Below are 21,929 nucleotides of genomic sequence, written 5' to 3'. Positions count from 1 at the left end.
TAAAAAAAAACACTGAAAGCACAGTATCAGACGATGCTGGTAGAACTGTAACAGCTTCATCAAATTTAAAGGGTCAACAGATTTTCTCACTTGTTCCTAGTGGTATCAGGACCAGAGATGGTTGGCTTTTTATTCAGGTTTGGACATATCAATGTCCAAAATGTCTGCCGCCAGCTTAATATAGTGGATGTAAATGAAATTTGGTTTGTGCTGCTCAAAGCATTGAAAACGTACACAACAATGTGTCTGATGGATTCCATGACAACAGCCTTGCAACATATGATTCGTTTGTGAAGCACTTGTAAATACTGTCCACCACTCAACACTGCACACTTCACAGAGGTAGCATTCATTGCAAGGCTGTTGTATTGGACTGTATTCTATCAGCTCGTATTGCTGTCACACTCTCGATGTGTTTAGCCGTGCGAGCGGCTAGTGGCAGTATCCGCTTTGGTTTAAAAAGAAAGTGAATGTGTGTGGAAATGATGCTGCCGGCATAGGAAATGTTACTCTTGATATTTTTTGGTTCTGTCCTGCACAGACCACTGTGAATCTTTATGGTAATGACCAGTTAAAAAAATTGGTACAAGCCAGGAGTTGGTGGTCTATGCACTCGTGTTGTAAAACACATTTGGAATGTAGTGGGTTGAATTCATTTTGTGGCTGCATTGCCTGCATACATATTACATAAGGAATTATTTTCAATGCCCTTAGCTTTCGGGTTTTTAATTGTTCTTGTTTTGACCATCACCAGTATTACCAGTATTACACCCAACAAGCTGTGGCCACCCTGAGCTGCACACATGGCTAATGTGGAGCTGTGGAGCTGTTACAAGGAGGAGGATCCTCACACGCTTGGCCTGCCCTTCTGCCAGTCCCCGCACCGAAACCGCTCAGCGCCAAGTCAGGAGAAGTCCGGGCAGGTGTATCTGAAAATACTTTGCGGCTTGTTACTTGATATTCCGGGCTCAGCGACTCAGAGATAGTTGAATGGTGCAGTCTGATGCCCGGGTGTAACCACACACGGACGAAGGGCTTCAGGGCCTGAGATCAAATTCAACCAGCACTTTATTTTGTCTCCCGAGCTTGCCTCTGGGCTTCCATCTGTCGGAATGAGCGATACTGATGAGTGAGTGAAGTTAAAACTGGTGTTGTAAAAGCAATAAGCCCACCGACTCTATTTTATTTCACCAGGGATTTATTTGTGTTGCTAAATGCGCCGACTCTGTCACCTCCGCTACCCTGCTGTCATTTCCTCTGGAGGTGATGAGTTCAGTGCTGACCAAGAGACTGGCGGGTTTGTATACCAAGTAAGTGAAAAGATGCTTTTCTATTGCCTTTGCCTTACACTGAATTAATCATAGAGCATAGTCCAGGTCGTCTTAAGAGACGCCTGTGGTCACTGTACTGTTACTTTTCTGCATCCACAACAAGCACTTTGATATCATAACTTTTTTCCTCCCCTTAACCCACCATCGCCTCGAGGCCTCTCTGCAGGTCACTTCGGTCGGGACGCGCGACCCTGGTGCGGCATTACAGAGACCAGCCAAGCCAAACGTACGAGCCCGTATGAGTCAGGCAGCAACTCAGCGCCAGTGTCACGTGGGGGGGTCGCCCTGTTATTTGAGGGACAGCTCGACGTGTTGGGAAATTCGCTTGTCCCCCCCCCCACTCTTGCCCAGAGTCAGTCGAGGAGACCGACGCCGCTCTGATGTCTGCTCGGTGGAAAACCACAACAAAAAGTCACTGTGCCTGGCAAAGAAAGAGTCCCGCGTAATATGCGAATAAGCATATATAGGTGTCGAATTGCTTTAACACTAGCACTGTTCAAAGCAGTGTCCCGCATCACTAGAATCAGTTTATTAAAAAGATTCAAAAGATTTATTCACTGAATCGTTCAGTCCCACTCGCTGAACTGAAACACGGCTGAAGGTCCCCAGCTTCTGAAAGCCCAAGTGCCGTCGCTTTGACAAACACGCCAGACTATGTTGATAATTCCTGATATTTTTAAAGTTTCCCTGCCGAATATCAGAGATGAACGGTGGTTCGAATGACTTTTAAGTCTTTTTAACTTATACACAGTTCGGCAGTACTCTTGAACTCGTCGGGCTTGATTCCAGCAGTTCGAGTCGCCGACGTGCACTGTTCCCCTGCAGTGAAAGGATCTGAGACAGTCTTCAGCCAGAGCTGCCTAATATAAACTCATACATAGTTCAGTAGGCGACTTGATCAAGCAGCCCATTTAGTAAAAGCTTACTTTATTTATTTTCGCACTTTCCTAGGACTATGAACATTTATTTTGTACTTGATTGGTATTATTTTTGTTTTTGCCTTTTTTCCATTTTTTTTTTTTTTGCTCTGCTGTTCGTATTTTGCAATTTGGTTGTCGTTCATACTTATTGCTGTATTTCACATCTTTTAATGCGATTCATAAATTTTGTTGACATTCATATATATTTGGTTCTGCCATTAATCACTCACTCATATTTTGTTCTATTGCTACTTGTCTCCATACGCTACTCGTGACGCGTTGCGTTGTGTTGCACTGTACCCGCGTTGCTGCTGAAGCAAAGTAATTTCCCTCCAGGGTCAATAAAGCACCTACCTAGACCTGAAAACACAGCGTTTCTCCTGCGAATGAACTGACTCGAGCCACTCGAGCCGGCGAGTGCGTGCACTGCGGCGCGGAGGAGCAACGTTCGCGGCGATAAAATCGCACCGGGGGCGAGTGAGGGCGTCGCGTTTGCGGAGGCCCGTTCGCTCCCTGCGGGCACATCGCAGAGCGAATCAACGACTCGAATCAACCTAGTGTGTGAGCGTGTCCCTGCAGGGTTTGCTCACAGCCCGATGAGAGCTCATCTGGACTGAGAAATGAACGCATCGTTTCAGTGATTCAGTTCAGTTGGGTCACCCAAACGATTTGTTCTTTCGAACGAGCCGCTCCCGAACCACACATGACTATTTTACTAGAACTACATACTATTTAATTTGAGTTTTTTTTGTAAAGATCACACAAGATATAATGGTGTTAACTAGTGAGCTTCAGAGGCAGGCAGCTTTTGTCACCGTTGGACAGAGCAAGGCTAGCTGTTCCCCCGTTTCTATCCTCTAAGCTAAACTAACTGCTTGGAAAGCCAGCCGCCAAGCTAACCGTTTAGCTTAGCTGCTGGCCTTTTTCACATTCAGCGTACGAACAGGAGAGTGGGACCAATAGTCTCAATTCTCTAGCTCTAACTCACTCTAAGCGAATAAGCATATATAGGTGTCAAGCTGTTCAGTAACTTCCAGTTCATTTCTAGGAGTCACTTGTAAGGGCTGTTTACTGTGCTAATGGAAACAAAGTAGTAATATTCCTTGGCATATCGAGTAAAAAGTAATGAGATTTAAGTCTTTAATCTGCACAAATTCAAACTCCCAAAGTAAGCATTACAAAATATACCCTGAAAAGGGTTAGAAAAGATGCTGCACATACACGAAAACTTTGGTGAACATCACTTTTATTGTCAATACAGCACATACACTCAAACCGATAGAAATACAAAAGTTTATCTTATCCCTTCTTTACAGTGAAGTACAGTATAGGCTACAGTAATAAACACATCCCTCACTCTTGAAATGTTACATACCCAGTCTGACGTATTCCAATCATCAGCATTAATACTCTCTTTTGCATGGATAGTCAATAAATGACTTAAAGTGACTTCATGCAGATCATCTGATGCATTTTTTTTTATATGAAACTGAGGTTGTGAATTCAGGATGCCTTGTAAGATTAACTTAAGGATCAAGCAACTAATTGTATTCAAGTGTCATTTTGCATGAAACCAGCCCAAATACATATTTTCCCAAGATCTATTCTCTGTTGGCAAACATCACATTCATCCTAAAGACTCGCTGAAGTTTATACCTCACTGCAAGTTGTCCAATATCACCATAAAATAACAGACACAAACGTAACCCCCTTGGCAGAGGTAATAACAAGATCCCAGTGTAGCGCCATAAATCCTCATTCATCACTTTGGATCTCATGTAACAACATCCTAATGTCCCCTGATTATCACAACTGGAATGACCGGAACAGGCTGGACAGAAAAACGCCAAAGAGGCCGCTCACAGCGATGCTTTTAGAACCTCTACATGTATGTAATGACGTGAGAGAGGGACACCATAAATAAGTTTCTTTTTTCAGTCATGACAACACTGAGAGGTGATCACACATGTCAAACAGAAATCCTTCGACTAAACAAGCAATAACTTTTACGACAGCTCACATTAACAATCTGTTTGAGACAAATAAAATGGCAACTTTACCCACTAACATAGATCTAGCATAACTAGCACATAACAAACCAAAAGTGTAACAACTGCAGATCAGTAGTGACAATTTGGTGACTGATATTTTTCTGTCCTTAGAACATTTACAAAAAGGCAGCTTGAGAAATCACCCACAAATTCACTTACATATTTCTGGAAATTGTCTTCCAAAAAAGGCTAGATCTGGCCAACTCCACAATGCTAACTACCAGCCTTAAAATGCCTATTATGTTTGTGCATGCAAGAATGTAAGCAAGCCAACTACAACACTAAAAGAATGACACATTGATTCACTGGCCCTGAAATGCTCACTTATTTCAGTAAAACAGATGGTAAGTCTTAAAAGATGCATTAAAATGTTGCTTTTAAAAAAACTGCATGATAAGAGCAGGCATTTAGAGCGAAAGGCTTGGTCTGTGTGCATCTTCGTGGACATTCAGTCGACTTTCTTGCTGCGCAGTCGGACTGCGTCCAGCAGGTATCTGTAGAAAGAGCCGGTGTGTTGCGAGAGGAGTGTGAGGGCCTTCCCGTGGATGAGGGTCAGCAGGGTCTGATGGCCCGTCGCCCAAACTCGGTACCAGGGCCCATAAAAGGGATCGGACACAGCCGGGCACAGCATGTTGTTCAGGTTGACCTCAGTCACCTGGAGGGGAACAGAGACAGAAAGACAGGTTAGTAAGAACAAAGCCTAATACAATGCTAATACAGAGTAATTAGAATGGACCGCCTGTGCTGCTGCTACGCTAATTTTGATTTAATGAAAAGTAAAAAATCATGAGAGTATGTAAGCAAAACACTGGAGAAGTGACTCAGCAGTGGTCACAAGTGGGCCTAACCAACCACCCAGTGCCTAAAAGTCACTTAACACCAGCCACAAATTTTATACCTCTGACTTGACACATATACAGTACAATCATCAAAAACTCTGTTACTGAAAAAGCAGTTATAAAAATTCAAAAATAAATTTGTATAGTACAAAACTTTGACATTTAAAGAATAAAAAAAAATGATTAAACAACAATGACTTGATATCCCATCATGCTTTGTGCACACACACACAAAAAAAAGAAATCAGTTTAGTTCCTAATTCTAATATTCTGAAATACAGTATTTATAATGTAGCAGTTTGAATGTGTTTAAACTGTAGGCATGCATGCATGTAGAGCTAGAACAATAAATCTGCAAGGCTTATATCAGCTTATTGAAGATAGTACTGTATCAGTGTCAGTATCGGTCAGCTGGTAAGTAAGTGTCCCAAATATCGATATCAGTATCGGCCTCAAACATCCAGCCGGGCTATAAATGCATACATGCAAGAAAGTGTGCATGAGAGTATGTGCGCATATGCACATGTATGAATTATGTGTGTGTGTGTGTGTGTGTGTCTTATATACACACACACACACATATATACACAAATACACAAGTCCCCATGCGTATATTTGCATACGCAACGTTAGCAAACATCATTCTCCCTGGAAATGAAACCCCTGATGCAACTGATGATAGTGTGATGCCTACACACATGTACTTTGCATAGTGAAATGTCACATGATGCCCAGCAGAGGGCTCCATCTTACCAGGCCGAGGACCTGCAAAAAGAGGAAGTGATAGAGGAACAGGATGCCAGTGGAGAGAAGTGCCCACCACATGTCCCCAAGAGGTTCAGGCTTGTATACACCTGCAAAAAAACAAACATTTGTAAACATCTGGGGGGTATTCCACAAAGCTGCTTTTAAGAAACTCTGATCCTAACCCTGAACTCTGAGTTTACTAACCCTGAGATGGGAAACTCAGAATTTTTCGGCTGATCGGAGTTAGTTCAGTCAACACTGTGTATGTTGACTCTGAGTTAAGTGCATGTGTGGCTAATGAAAAATCCTCATCAATTCAACATGGCAACGGGTAAATAAAGAGCAGAGCCTCGGTTTTAATCCAGTGGAGCCAGAATAACAGTAACAGAGTAACAATGCACATTTATCTTTAAAACAACAGCAGCAGTGAGCCTGAGCTGGAGAAAAGAGTCATTAAGTCAACACAATTATATTTTATTCAGCGTAGTCCAGTAAACCTACTGTTTGTTGAATTAAATGTTTGGATACATTTATTCAGCTGTAACCTGACGGCGAAAAAGTGCTGCTGGCAGCAAAGGACGACGATGCAGATCAAACAGATATCACATAAGGTTATTTATAGACCTATGATTGTTATCTCATAGTCTGACCCACTTTGGATTTTGGTGATTGGCAGTTGAAAAAGTATTTAGGTTAAAGCTGAGTGTAAATTTGTAGATGTCTATTTTACGTTTAAAAATCTTGCTCAACAGTATTTAATGACTACATTTCAACATGTAGTAAATTTAAACATTGTAACTGAAATGCTTTATAAACAAGAGTTTTTGCAGCCTAAATTCAAAACTCACTTTAAACTACATTTAGTCCAGTTTTAAAATCTTAAAGTCTTTTCAGCTGAACTACAATCATCTTCACTCAGAAATATTCACAGGAATATTAGGAAGATTTTTTTTTTTTTTAATTTACAGCGATTAATCCATGGTAGATGTTTCAGTGCTTGGGAACCCATTGACAATCTGACAGTTGTCTTAATGTCCACAGAGTCAGTGTTAGAAAGACCGACAGTATATAGACTTTATTCTGAGTTTAGGATGAATCCACAATACGTAGTATTTGAATACAAGGACAGAGATCGCTGTCTCTGACCTTACACATTGATGACTGGTCATAAAAGCGGTAATGTTAGTAAAGATAGGTCTTGGGTAACAAACTCGTGTCCAACCAGGATTTTAATCTTCTCTCCATGTAAACTTAATATGCTCTGACATGCGCTCTGATATGGACTATATGAATGAGGAAATGACACATTGTGTCAGACAGCTCCTTCGGGTTTGGCAGGAGGAGAAAGAGAGAAACTATGGGTTTAATTCGACCGGTTACTTCACTGAGCAGGTTACTGTGTTAACTGACCCCGAGTTAAAGTGAATTTTTCTGCAGTTTCTGGAATGGAAACCCCAGACTTTGCCCTCATCTCAAGGTTTAACAAAGTCAGAGTTTTCACTAAACCCGCTTTCTAGAATACCCACCGAACCAGTTTATAGAGAGTACAGACAAGACACTAAAGGACCAAATGCTATTTTTCATACATTTCTCTCTTACACATCAGTCGAATCATCAGAAGGGGGACACCCTGTGATCACAGCAAAGCTAGTAACAGGATGTAGTTTCACACGTTTTTCCGGTTTCCTCAGTTCTGGCATTTCCTAAACTAATGTCAGCAGTTAACAGCCTTCAACATCAAATGTGTACCCATTAGATCAGTTTAACTATAGCAACAAATATTTCCTTTTGTTGGCCTCTAGTGTTACGTTTCTAGTGAACAATGTGGCACTTCTGGCAGAGTTTTGATTCCTGTGCTACACCATAGATAGTTAGGTACATAAGTATTTGACACAATTTTTAAAATTAGGTCTCTGTACACCACAACAATGGATTTGAAACAAAGCCATCAAGATGTGATTGAAGTGTAGACTTTCAGCTTTAATTCAAGGGGTTTCACAAAATAAAAACCCTCTGTATTTACATTCATGAAGTCGTCTCTTGATTTTAAACTTCGACAATAATATGCCTGCCTCCTCCAGAGCGTTCTTGGCCTGGCTAAATGTTGTGGAGGGTTTTTTCTTCACCAAGGAAATCATTCTGTGGTCATTCACTTTAGTTGTCCTCCGTGGTCTTCCAGGCCTTTTGGTGTTGGTGTAACAAATGTACCAAATTGTTGATTTGGCCACTTTCTGCCATCTGTCTGACAGGTTTGTTTTGTTTTCTCAGCCTAATGATGGCCTCCTTCATTTGCATCAACACCTCTGCATATCGAGAGCTCCCATGAACAGCTACCAAATGCAAATGCAACACTTGGAATCAACTCCAGACCTTTTATCTGCATATTTTGTCATGAAATAACAAGGGAACAGGCCACACCATGAATATTGTGTCCGTGTCCAAATACTTATGTATCTAACTGTAAATCTCTCTCACATTCACCTGACTTCTTTATATCTTATCTGTCTTCGTGTTTATACTTTGTCTTGTTCTAGGTATTGGTGTTTTTATGCTGTGTTTAAACCTTTAATCTTTCCACCTATGTCCTGGCTCACATTTACACTTTACAACACATTTACACTAAGGAGCTACCCAGGACAAATTCTGTCCTCTTGCATTTGCCATGAGGTGAATCTAAAGGCACTTGGACAGCTGTTTCTAACAGGCATAACGTACGTGCATCGGCAACAGGAGAAAGACGTCATGGTATTATAACCTTGCTTGCTTGGCATACGGAAGGTATTTCATCATGGGTGTCAATGGAATGGAGACAGGTGTACAGGTGTAATAAACAAAATAAACATCATCAACCCCTACCTCCTTTCCTGAAAAGGTAAAGAGGCACCAGGTACAGCATGGAGTGCTGGATGTAGTAGATCTCCTTCTCAAACGGTAGCTGTGGAGAGAGTTAACCATTTTCAGTTCTTTACAGCACACATTATAGATGGCCTACAGGCAGAGCCGCCCCTGATCTTGTGTGGGCTCTTAGTAGAAATTTCATTTGATATGAGCCTAGTAATAATTTTTGGATGTTTTATTGTTTGTACTATGAGATCAAGAAAAAGTACCTGAACATTTTGTGAATATATCTCAGACTTCCTGCACTCTGTCTGCGTGATGGTCTAATGCACTGACCTCAGACTGGCATTCACAAGTCAACGTGAAGTCAGGGTTGTTTTGACTCATCTTCAGCCATTATTCTAGTACTAGTGAAGGAACTAATGAGAGGATGTGACTTCCTGACAACAGAGAGCCCTATGTGACTTAAGATCAGCAGAACCCTCAGCCTCTTTGAAATTCAAGGAGAAAATGAAAAAAATGTGCAAAATATAGAAAAAAAATTTGCAAATAAGTGAACAGTGGACTACTTTAGCAACTGCACTTCTTTATTAATGAAAAAAGAAACACATGCACTGCATGGCTGGAGATGGATATTAATGGTTTAATTCAAAAAATAAATTATTTAGCATTTTTGTGCAGAGTCAGGTCAGAGATCAGTGTTTTTAATTATTAAAAATGATTAAATTGTTCTCTGTAAATGTGTACTATTACTTGTTACATTTTTAATACATATTATGTATTATTCAATGCATTTACAAGAAGATTTATGAGGATCTGATGTAAATTGCCTTTCAGTTGAGTCCATTTAACATGAAATCTGATTAGTTCTCAGTCCTCAACTTCTGTTTTCTATATGTGCTGTGAAAACTAAATTAAAGAACAAGCTGAACAATGACACAATGTTCCTCAATTTAAAAAAGGCCCCACAAGTGCACACCCCAAGTGTTCTGTGAGGGCCTACTTCTCTTGTCTGAGAAGACAAGTTCTTTAGCTGATAATGAAACATAGTTGTGGCAAATAAAAACTTTCACTTTACTTAGGTAAGAACAGTTCTGTAGTAAGATCATTTGATCTTCAGAGAGATCATGCTAGAACTGGACAATTTATTTTAAAAGTTCAAACAGCCCAAATTTGATTTCATGTTAGAATGTTAGAATTTGTTCTTTAGATTCATGCTCTAGTAGAGAAACTACATTTACTTAAACATCACATTCATATAAACGTCAAGCTGCTGACAAGACGGAGATAAAAGTAGTCTCTTTAAACATAATCAGAGCTAAGGGTTTCATTTGCTCTCTTGCTGAGCTGTCATGAAAAATGAAATCTATGGAACAAGAATCCTGTCCTTTTTAACTTCAGAAACAGAACAAAGGCTTGCAGAAGGCTAGCTGTGAATGATACAAGGCTTTGCTGGAGATATTTCCAGTACTGATTACTTACCAGTCTGGTGTTGACTACAGGGAACATTAATGCCAGTAACGCACCATTCAACATGTGGACCTGCAGCCTGAAAACACACAGGGGAAAACATAAGCCAATTATAATAACATTAGATATCAAACATGTCAATCAAATTTACCAAAAATCTGATAAGCCTCACGCCCTCCACCACATCTGTCTGAGACTACCAGGAAACCTTTAACAATTATTTCCAAATTCACAACGTCATTGCATCAATGACATATTAGCTTGAATGGATTAGTGCTGATATAAGAACAGGTGGAGGAAAGTGCAGATTATGTTCAACAACTCCGAGTCCTCCCTTATGCTGTCTGCAGCAGCTCTCTCTCCCCCTTGTTAGGATCAGCTCCTTTTGGGGGTGTTGATTGTGAGAAGTTAGGTCACTGATGCCTCAGGCAATTATAAACTTTCACCTTTGTATGTGTATAATGTAGAGACCTGACATTTCTATTCTGACCTACTATTCAGTCATAACCAAGCCTTTGGTTAGCACACACTCTGCAGCTGCATCCATCTTCCACTCCACACACCGTTCAGTACACACACACTCCCTCTGTCTGCTCCTCAGTTAGCTTCTGCACATCCAACATGAGGATAAACTTTTCTTTTAACCCACAATTAGTCTAAAAGAATATAGCTCATGTAAACACCCAGGAGATTATGTGTCAACGTGTGGACCTATAGCTATCTCCTCTGACTGCTCTTTTTTTGTTAAAATGAGCCAAAATAACTGTTGTGACAGCTAAGGTCAGTGGGAAAACAGCAGTGTTGTAGGAATGTCAGTTCAAATAAGCCAAGCTGTCACTCTGGGGGCCTCTGGACCTTTTTGGAAAAAGAGTCTGCTTCATTCAAATTCAAGCTTACTACATTTATTGATCATTACCAGTCTTTGCCCACTATTTTCCCCTTTTCACTGGCTGTGTTTAAAAAACGTTTAAAAAATGAAGTTCTTAAAAACACTTTTTGGTATGTGTAAGTTTTGCTCTCTGTCACAATCAATACTTTGGCCAAGACAGGAATCGCTGATACTGTTGTGCTGTGGGAGAAATAGGCATTTACCATAATATATTAATCACTACTTACTAATAATTATACCATCATATTGACTTTTCCATATCTCTTCATGTATCTGCACATGATTCCATTTATTGCCATCAATATTACTTTTTAAGTTTGAGCGTTACAGCAGTTATGAGCTTGTAGCCAGATTACTTCTGATATGCAGTTTCCAAATCTTAGGGATTACAACTTGATGCATTTCCTTATTTAAAATCACTGGGCGTTTTTTTTTCTTAGGTATTGATGGCATTCACCATAAAATACTGTGCAGCTCCCCTTGACTTTTCATTTTTTCTTATCCAGATGCATATTGCCATGTTTACACAAACTAGAATTGTCAATCTCCTGAACCAGGATAAAAATTAATACATGCATCTGTCATGGGAAATATTCATGACATGTCCAGGAAGCTGAAATAGTATTATATAAAATAGTCTGCTATGTGAAAAAACATGTAGGCCTGATGAATAAATATTATTTTTCTGAACTGGCTTACTTAAGTATTTTGTTTTCCCAATATGAGAGTGTTTTAATAAAGTTTCTCAGACTTATTTTTAGCAGGCTAGTTTAGGGCCATTCCAGGTAGGACACAGCTATAGCTACAGACTCCCATGGGCTATGGCAACAGAAAGTGACCCTACGTGTATTTATTTTTCTGTGTAAATCCCACATTGTGTCTGGCAAACACACGATGATTTCTCCTGAATAATTAACTGCCCAGACCAGAGAAGTTGTTTAGGAGAGAATACTATAAACACCAGCACATTCATTAAAATAAAACTGTGAAAACCCAGTTTACTCGATAGAGGTCTACAAGTAATTACAATCAATGTGGCAGTTCTTTTTAAATGAAAATAAAATCCATGTTTAATTTGGGTCTGTCTGCCCAATCATTTTTATACTGCATTCAAGATTTTCATTCATGACAGGTACCTCCTATGGCAGGTTGAAATGTGACTCAGTGATGCAAGGAACTCTGAGCACATAGTTCTTTTATAATTTGAGCTTTAGCACAATCTACGGATCGACATTAGCAAAATAAATTGTTGTATACATTGAAACTGAACAAAGACCAAAGCCAGACATGAGCCAGGGGTAAATACACTCACCTAAATACAACCATTGCTGTTTTACATGGCGGGCACGCCAGCAGGAAGATCTGTTGAGGAAAGCACAGAGAGAAATGAGAAATCACATTATAACATTAAACACAGTCATTATTAAACAGCTTGAATGCTTCAAGAGCTTCCACCCCTCCCTGCTGTAAAGAAGGTAAATGAACAAATTGCTTTAACAAGTTTTTATTAATATCTATAATAAACACAGGAGCCTTGAACAGAGCATCCAACTGGCAGATGTAAAATACTTTGTGCTTCAAAACAAGAAAAACAAAATGCAGATTTAACACAAGACTCAGGAGGATAGTCACAGATACTGAAAGGATTGACATGGCTGCTAGGTATTAATGCATTTCACTGCCTGATTTCAAGCAGTCAGCTGAAACAGTCCATGACTCATTGCTCATGGAACTGGGAGAGAAGAAAAACTGGGCTGGTCTGTGTGTGTGTGTGTGCCTGTCGACAGATTTTGTCAGCCGTGCAAGATAGAAACAAAACTTTATCTACTGGTGTGTAGTTGAAATCAAAATGAAGGCAGAGTCCGAAGATGGGTGTGATCCAAACCCATGAGTACTGGGTACTCCTGTAATAATGTAGTAATAACTACTGTGTACTCATGGGGCAGAACGTCAACATGTTCTGGTGAGATCTCATAATAACAAGATCTCTAGTGTAAATGATTGTGTTAAAAATGCAAACCTTGGATTTATGAGTCCAGGTTAAATTCACAACAGAATCACAAATTATTTATCTAAAATGTATGCATGTATACAGCAGGAATTGAAGGAGAAGCCAGTTTAAACTTGGTTTCTAATACCTTCATTCCTGGAGTCAAAAATAATTCTAAAAATAAACTGGCTTTGTTCTTGAGTGAGAATAGAAGCTTGGAATCCCAGGTATACATCTCATCTGTGCTCAGTGACTGTGTTATTGGGGCTTGCAGGATGCTGCAAACATGGATTGGTTCAAAACACCACCTGACACAAGGAAGAGTTGGATTGCCTGGAAGGCAAATGCTAGAAACAGAATTTCAAGGAAGGAATGTACTTGAGATATGTTGTACAACTACCCACTGGCCAGGGATCTTTGAGATATGTTTTAGGGATTGATCTGCTGTACACCTATCAACTTGTATTAACCTACAACTTTTTTGGTTTACATTTTTTTCCTCTATACATCTTACAAGTCTTTTCCTGACTTTCCCTTTCTACCTTGTGAAAATTAATAATCAGAGTAACAGAGTTTTCTTTAATGTTCATATTTATTTACAAGGATTGAAACAATAAATGAAAATGGCTTTTTTGCGAATAAATGATAGCTGTGGGCCTTGCAAATTCCTAAAAAGTTAGAGGGTGTTTTGGAATATGATGCCTGTCACTTGGATCATTTGTGTCATGTCAGAGACATCAAACCAATTATTACACAACGCACTCTTATAAGGAGGGCCAAAATGTTGAGTATTAAGTAAGACGGACATTAGGAAATAAACATGCTGCAGGTATTCAATATTAGTGAATAACTAAGCAATTATGAAATAAATAATCACTTGACTAAATTTTTTAAATTATATAAATTAAGTTTTATAGTTCAATTTTATTTCATAATAGACTAGTTTACTTCAAAATGCCCCCCTTCTGAAAAGTCTGTTCTTATTCATAATGGTACTTTTGCCAATGACACTTTTATTTCATTGCACCCTCTGGCCTCTCAGCCAATCACATGTCTCCTGCCTCTTAAACTAGTAAGCTCCTGTTAGCGAGAAAAACAACAACGCTAAAGGTGTTCTAAATCAACTATCTAGCTGCTGCTGCAAATACACACAATAGAGGTGACAACACCACTGTGGTGAAAAGTGACCTTATAAATAAAACTTGACACATAATAAAAGCGTCAACAGAAAAATTGCACCATGAAATAAAAACAGACTTAAATAAAGTATTTCTATACTGAAATAAAAAAAGATATCCAATAAAATTGTTATCACCACAAGAATAATGAAATAAAGTTTCATTATAATGAGTTGAGTTTTAATTATTTCTTCAATTGTTACACAAATTTTTGTTTCATTTATATAAGTTACAGAATTTAGTTTGGACTATTTATTTCATAATTACTTCTTTATGCAATGTTGAACACCTTGGGGCTCCATACTTTTACAGCATGAACAAACCCACAAAATAAGTTGACAGAACACATTTTGCAGATATTTTCGATATGAACAATACCTGATATTACATTTCATCCAAAGCATATTTTGATAATGGAAAACACTTGCATGTGAACACAATTCTCAGTGAAGGGAGTAAATACTTTCCGGTTTATGACAGAAAACCAACCCTGGGCTCCAGCAGCCACATCACATCTACTGCATTTTCACTGCACACGAGAGAACAGACTTGGAAATGGATTTTGTGCAAATTACTGAGCAAGTTGTTCCTGTCAATAAAGACTTGTCTGACTGGTCCACAGAAAAACGCTGATCAAATAACCCATGTTTCAGTGTTGACACACAGTTGTCTTCATGAAACCGGTTCAGTTACTTAAAGACTATTTAAGTATAATCCAGTGATGGGTACAGTGGAGGAGGAGATCCTGGGATTTTATCAGAGCGATAACATGTTTATTTGATCCACTGTGTTAGTACAAACTTCTTGAATAGTAAAGATGCAGAGCAGTACTTCAGCGTCAGCTAAACAGATGAGTCTATTTCTAAAGATAGTGTAATGATGTTGTGAAGCTGACAAGCCATCCAAATGTTTGGAATATTCTCGCTAAGCAAACTTTTGAGATATCTCGTTCAAATAAATGCACCGTGTTTCTGATGCATTTCATTAACTACCAAACCTGACAATGTTGTTACTACATAAATACTTTACAGTATGATGTATGTGTTGGTATTATGTGGGTGTATTAGTCTTTTAGCACGGCCAGGCATTTCCCTCCATCTGCCTGTACTCTCATCGTTGCTAAATCTGCCAAAAATATGTTGTGGCTGCTAAGTTTTGAACAGAATTACATCTTCAATTTATTCAGAGCCAAAAACTGGGTTTAAAATGTAGAGGAAACTCTATATCACTAACTGGTAGCTAAAAAGCTCTTCATTATGTTTGTCATCTTGCCATCAAATCTCTTAAAAATGCTGTCAGTGAAGGTTTATTGCTTCTTTTTTGAATTTGTATATATATTGAAAAAAGTATTATTGTAGGTGAAACATGATCATTTTTAACAGGAAACCTCCTTAGAGCTATGTAAGATATGATGTGTGTGAGGCATAACCTGGGTCTGTTCCTCAGGTGTATTGATACTTTTCATTTGGTTTCTTGTTGGGTTGAACTTGGTGAAGCTGCTCTGTTGAGCTTTCAGTTTTGGCTTTTGAGGACTAATTGCAGTCTAGGACAGTTTATGGCTGTGGGATTCCTCTGTTACCCGAACACTGTCTGCCATGTTTTTCCATAACAACCTAAATCACATTGTTTCGATGTTTTTGTGGTTGTCATTTATTTACAACTAAATGAATGGCCTATACCTCCCTGGCACCTCGACTTCTGTGAGAAAAGTCAGAATAAACTACAGTAAACTGTAGCTTTAATTTTCTCTTTTCAGTAACTTTCAATGCTTTGCGCAGTACATAACATGTATTCCAACATACAGATGTGGAACAACAGTGATTCAAAATTAAGATTCCTGTAGTTCTAAGCACTCAATCTAAGTCCCAGCCATCAGAACAAACAGCTTTGTACCATTTTTAATTGTTGTCACACAGCAATCTGTTTCTCATACAGTCTCACACACTCTCACACACACACACACACACACACACACACACACACACACACACACACACACACACACACACACACACACACACACACACACACACAAACGTCTCTTCCAGTTTATATGTCCAATTCTAACAAATAATCAATATTGTTCAGTTAAAATGGGGATAGAGCAGGCAACTGTATATTTCATATTTTAAAAGACTTTCTGTTCTATGGCTAAACATTTTCAAAAAGATCTGACCTCTACAGTGCTTCAGTTATTGTCCATTGAATTAAGCATATGGTAAAGTCATTTACACTGTCTGGCCAATAATTTGTTAACTTAAAACATCATAAACCAAAATGGCATAAAAGACAGCAAATTCAAGGCTCACTGTACACTAACTTCACATGCACGATCCCAGTTATGAGAGTCAAACCAGATGTTGTTGCAGCATAACAGACACAGTGACCTCTAATGGTAGATTCTTTCTTAATTTTACAACTGAAATATAATTAACCTGGAGATACACTAGGCTGAAGCAAAGTGCCAGCATCTTTCCTCTTCAGCATCTGCTCGACATGAATACACTTTTCCTCATTGTTGCACAGCAATTTCAAAGTAAATGCACAGCGGTAACTACATAATGATCTTTCAAGATAAGGAGGAAAATGTTGAAAAAAGGAAGTTAAATGGCCTGTTTATATATTGACAGACCACATTACTGATAAGCCATACTTCTTTCTTACAAGTGGAGTCATGAAGTAATACAGGTTAGTGCTTTCAGCGTAATCTGAATGACTGAGTCAAAAACGTGTCCTGTTTGGTGTTACTGCTAAAGCTGATAAATGTGGCGATATTTAATGATAATGCTGATGCTGTATTCCGTCATACTGATACTGAATGTCTGTTTCACACAGCTTGTTAACTGCATGGTAATTCAAAATGAAGGCAAGCTCTCAGCCTATGTAGCAAAGACAAAGCACAAAGCCTCTAAGTTTATTGCCACAGTGTTACGGTGTTTTCAAATTCTTTCAAACCCGTTCAAAGCTGCTGCAGAAATGCCCAAGGCCTGTTTTCGAAGGGGGAATGAGCTATTGTTTTCTAGAGCCTGTAGCAGCATTTATCCTCATCCACCTACCAAAAAGGGGATATATGCTGTATCTATAATTGTTTTAAATGATCAGAATGTCCAGTCACACTGGACCCTTGGTGAGATCTAGAAGGGAGGAAAGTTCACTTGATAAGGGGGTTGTGTGTCTGACAAGAGAACTACCTATTATCACACGTTAAAAGGAAACTCCCAGCTCAGTGGGGAATCCTGTGGCATGTGATGAGTCATTTGGACACCATGTATGTAAACATGACAAACTTAAATTTCCTTATCCCATTCCATCATCCCTGAGCATTTCTACAGTATACACAGCAGCCTTTTCTAACGGCATTTGTAGCATCGAGAATTGGATTCCTGGCATATGAAGATCAGATTTTTGTTTCCTAGTGTGGAGGGAAGAAAAAGCAGATATAGCGAGTCAGAGTCCTGACACTTTGATTTTCCAGCTGTTACAACAGCTGTTGGTTCTCAATGTGCAGAAAATGTCAAATCCAACATTTAAACAAAACAGTTTTGACCCCCAACGTAATCTTATTAGGCTACATCAGAAATTTAATCAACTGCAAAGCAAGTTCAACATACCTTGGTACTGTATATAACTGTACAACCCTAAACGTAACAAGAAAGAAATTGAAAATAAAATGAAGAAAATGCATGTGGTATGTATATTTCTCTATTAGTTATACCCGTTAAAAGCAATGCTGAGCTCTCAAAAATCCTGATTTGTCCATCACATCCATACTGCATGGTGTCTGCTTTTTGATTGTATTTTATTGTTTGTTTATGGAGCCCCAACCATATCCATTGGATTTACTGTCATCATGAGTTGGGTGTCTGTCACCATGCTAATGTGACTGCTCTTTTTCCATGCAGAGTTAGACAGATAACAGACATCTGTGTTGTCAGATGTGAAACAACAGCTCATCAGTCATCAGACACTGAACTCTTCACCACCAGTTGGGGCTCTCTCACCTTAGACTGAGTGATGCTTGCTCGCCTGTTGTTTTTGATATGTGTGTGTGAACTCTGCGACTGACACCACCACTCTATGCATGACAAAGCATTATGTTTCACTATCAAATATTTTAATTATGACTGACAATTAAATTTGAGCACGGCAGTTTTGCCTTAAAAGGCGTGAAATTCCTTCCCATTCCATATTTATATTTTTGTAGAAAACAACAAGGTGTGTGTGTGCAGTTTAGGACAAATACAATCCATGGAGTAAGCATCAGTAGTCTGTGTAATTATTTAGTAATAATACGGATACCGATCTTCAATCGAATATAGAATAAGTAGAATTTATTACATTAGCCATTGCTAATGAAACATTCTAGCAAACAAGCTGCTGTATAAAGACACTGAAAGATATATGACCTGCTGCAGGATAGCAACACAGTCAAGTGGGTATATTCTTTTTAACAATACATGAGTAAAGTAGATGCCTATGCAGATCATTCAAGGACTGTAGTAACTTCAGCTACAGCAACACTGGATACTGCACATCTCACCAAGCACCGTGGGAACTTTATGAGGGGCCTTATTTTTCAGCCTATAAAATGTACTCATAATTCTGCACTTCTTGCTATTTGTTTTTAGATAAACTGCCGCATTAACAAGCTTAAAGGAGACAGAAAAAAAACATTGATGCTTAGGAATCTCTGCAATCCTTATTCCATGTTTTGATCTGAGATTTCCCTCAGGCCTGATATAGATTAAAAATGTACCACGCCGATATACTGTAGATCCACCATTTCTGATGAAGACCTGGCGAGTGGAGTCAGCTCATAAGAAGAGTCAAAACGAGCAGACTTAAACAATCAAGAAAAAGAAACATCCTCAGAAAAATCCCCAATGCTAAGCTGTCAACTATTCAACACATTAAATCTCATTCCAGGGCTCCCATGGAGGAATCCTTACAGTGCACCACCAAGCCCACAAACATTATTTTCAGAAAAGCAAGATGTATTACACACTTCTTGTTCCGGCTATTTTTCCAGATATCATACAGTCAAGCTCCAGCAAGCCCCTGGCCTTATTCCCTGCAATAAATAAACTCCTGGAGGCAATCCCTAAAGAGCCAGCCCCGTTGAGAGAAACAAGATCTTTCTGTTGACCACTTTCGAAAGTAAAAGAGAAATTGCACCACAAATCATACTGTTTAATTTCTTTAATGCCCTCTTCTGATCACACTCAAGTGTCAGCATGCCTGCGGAATATCTGCTGTGGATTATGTTAATCTTGGTCACCATACATTGAGGGACATTTTGCTACCTTCATCACAGCCAGTAATTCATCAGTATCCACTGGCTATCACGTCCATGTAATGTGAAATAATAGGAATACATCATGTATTTTCCATTTTCACGTGTATGGTCCTGTACATTACAATGCAGTTGGTAGTGACCTGTTACCATGACCTTTGGTGTGCAATCATGCCCCACGAAGGTCAGATAAACAAGAGGCGTAAAGCAAAAACATGCAGCCAGCCACAAGCACTGCTGTATATTACTATGGCAGCAGTGCTTGTGACCCCTGGAGAACCTTTGTGTTGTTTGGGACCACCTATAGCCTCTGATTCAAACTTAATGAAATACAACACATCAAAAGACATCACCCACTTTAGTTTCTATTCTGTATCATTCAATTCTCAACTAGCTATCTGTGCAGTTATAAATTCAGCTCGGACCTCACTGCTCTTCTCCAGCTAGACAGCCCTTCAAAACATTGCCTCTTCTAGTCATAAACAATCATATAGATTCAAACCAGATGATGCCCAGCTCTTGGATCAAGGGCTGAACTTGAAATACCAGGTCTTATTTCATTGCAACACTTTCAGTCTGGACCACCTCCCCAACACAGATGAGATTAGTGTTCAATCACGTCTCAAAAACAAGACTCCAAACTTTCATTTTTCACTGTCAATTATTATTATTCATTTGCTATTCTGTCATGTTTTTTGAGTACCCTTATTTCAACTGCAATATACAAAAAATATATTCATCTTTTGCTTATTATCATTATCAATGTTATTATTAATGGTAGTGTTATGATAGCTGGGTTTTGATTGGACCAATGTCTGAGTAGGTTGAGTAGGTTAAGAGGTGAAAAAACACTAAAGGCTAACGAAACAAGACTTATCACCTCATTTGAACACTATGCAAACTGTACACACATCAGATAGCCAACGAATAACAAATTCTGTGTTTTCCACTTAAAGTTTTTGTACTACAGATCAAGTTCTTTGGGGGCTCATATGAAAAGCTTGTTGATATGTATCTCAAGGAGGCTTAAAATACTTGACACTGAGTGAGTGCGTTGCTGAGGAAAATATCACCACCAAAGTCAACTAACACATTACAATACAAAGTCTACACTTTGTATATACTTGCATTCATCTCCCTGTAGATGAATGCAAGTATATCTTCAGATACATTAGGGTGTTGGGTGTTGCGCTCATGTTAGCAACCCGTTCAAGGAGTGCACACAAATACACGTCGTCTTAACACTAACACACACACACACACACACACACACACACACACACACACACACACACACACACACACAAAAATCAGCCTCAGCCCTGCTGTGTATTCCTCACCTGAACCATGGTCATGACATGGCACGGATTCAGCAGATATATCACCGTCTTGGTCGCGAATTTGAACCCAACCTCCACTCCAAAAGTCATGCAGAGGGCAACCAGCAACAGGTTCTTGCCCAGACTATCCTCCTTCGCCCTTGTGCAATCTTTTCCCACCACTTTGAGCTCTTTGGACAGGTTTATTTTCTTCAGTGCGACGCATATCTCCACTAGGGAGATGAGGACGATGACCAGACTTTCACTGATTCGCTGCTGGGGCGCGAGGAAGGCGGCACATTCGGGGCCGCCGTTGCCCTCAAACTTCGGGTCCACCCCGCCGTAGATCCAGTCTAACAGGCTGTATATGTTATATCTGGACATATTCCTCTTCTCGTGTTGAAAAAGATACGAACAAGATGGAATGAAAGACGTCACACTGACTTCTTGGCGAAACATGAACTGCAAGATTTCCCTTTCGTAGCTCGTCTCGTGGTTCAGAGGTAGACATGTACCCACCGCCTGGGTATGTTGTAGCTAGCTAAAACTACCTCTTGCACAAACGGATGAGCAACTTCTGCTGGCAGCAGGAGGCAGCTGTAGTCAAGACTACTCGTTGTTGCTGCTGCTGCCGGTGGTGGTGGTGGCGGCAAGCTTTTCCCCTCTTTCACGCCCCTCGTATAATTAGCAACGAAGCTATCTCACGTGAACACTTGAATTGGCAAAGGCATCATATGAAGCAAGCGAGCACACTGGCTACATGCTCTCAATCATATCAAGCTACCATGCAGTTTGCTGGAGGTTGCGTTAGCCTCTGTTAGCATCAGTTAGCATCAGCGCTGACACCGGGTAGATAGCAAGCTTAGCAACCAAGCCTACCTAGCTGAACTGAAGTTAGAAGAGTACTCTTTTCACCCCGAGTTGAGCCTCTCAGGCTAAGCACAAAATATACACAATGTAGGCGTTAATTTCGGTGGCCTTTGTTAATTCGGAAAATGATTACCTTCTGTGTCAAGAAACTGTAGCAATAACTACATGAAGTAAGTAAAGGGGGCAGTTTCCCT

At 39.6% G+C, this 21,929-nt stretch overlaps 1 protein-coding gene across 1 annotated transcript; it reads right to left on the bottom strand.

Annotated features, from left to right (window-relative positions):
* Positions 1 to 3,480: 3,480 nt before the first annotated feature.
* On the bottom strand, positions 3,481 to 21,324 carry LOC120803134 (transmembrane protein 164). Its single transcript, XM_040151489.1, has 6 exons — positions 20,887 to 21,324; positions 12,398 to 12,447; positions 10,209 to 10,275; positions 8,745 to 8,823; positions 5,895 to 5,995; positions 3,481 to 4,957 (listed from the first exon to the last, which is right to left on the bottom strand). The coding sequence occupies exons 1-6, from the start codon at positions 21,322 to 21,324 to the stop codon at positions 4,751 to 4,753; spliced, it is 942 nt and encodes a 313-aa protein (XP_040007423.1). The 3' UTR covers positions 3,481 to 4,750.
* Positions 21,325 to 21,929: the final 605 nt, after the last annotated feature.

This window comes from Xiphias gladius, chromosome 17 (assembly GCF_016859285.1).
Source record: "Xiphias gladius isolate SHS-SW01 ecotype Sanya breed wild chromosome 17, ASM1685928v1, whole genome shotgun sequence".
Lineage (NCBI taxonomy): Eukaryota > Metazoa > Chordata > Actinopteri > Istiophoriformes > Xiphiidae > Xiphias > Xiphias gladius.
The sequence above is the reverse complement of the archived record's forward strand: the minus strand, read 5'-3'. Positions and strand labels throughout refer to the sequence as shown.

Coding starts and splice junctions, on each gene's coding strand:
- LOC120803134 (XM_040151489.1), bottom strand. CDS start 21,324: ATGTTTCGCCAAGAAGTCAGTGTGACGTCTTTCATTCCATCTTGTTCG. Junction 12,448..20,886: donor ATGTCATGACCATGGTTCAG/GTGAGGAATACA, acceptor TTTCCTCAACAG/ATCTTCCTGCTGGCGTGCCC. Junction 5,996..8,744: donor TTACCTTTTCAGGAAAGGAG/GTAGGGGTTGAT, acceptor GTTTTTTTGCAG/GTGTATACAAGCCTGAACCT.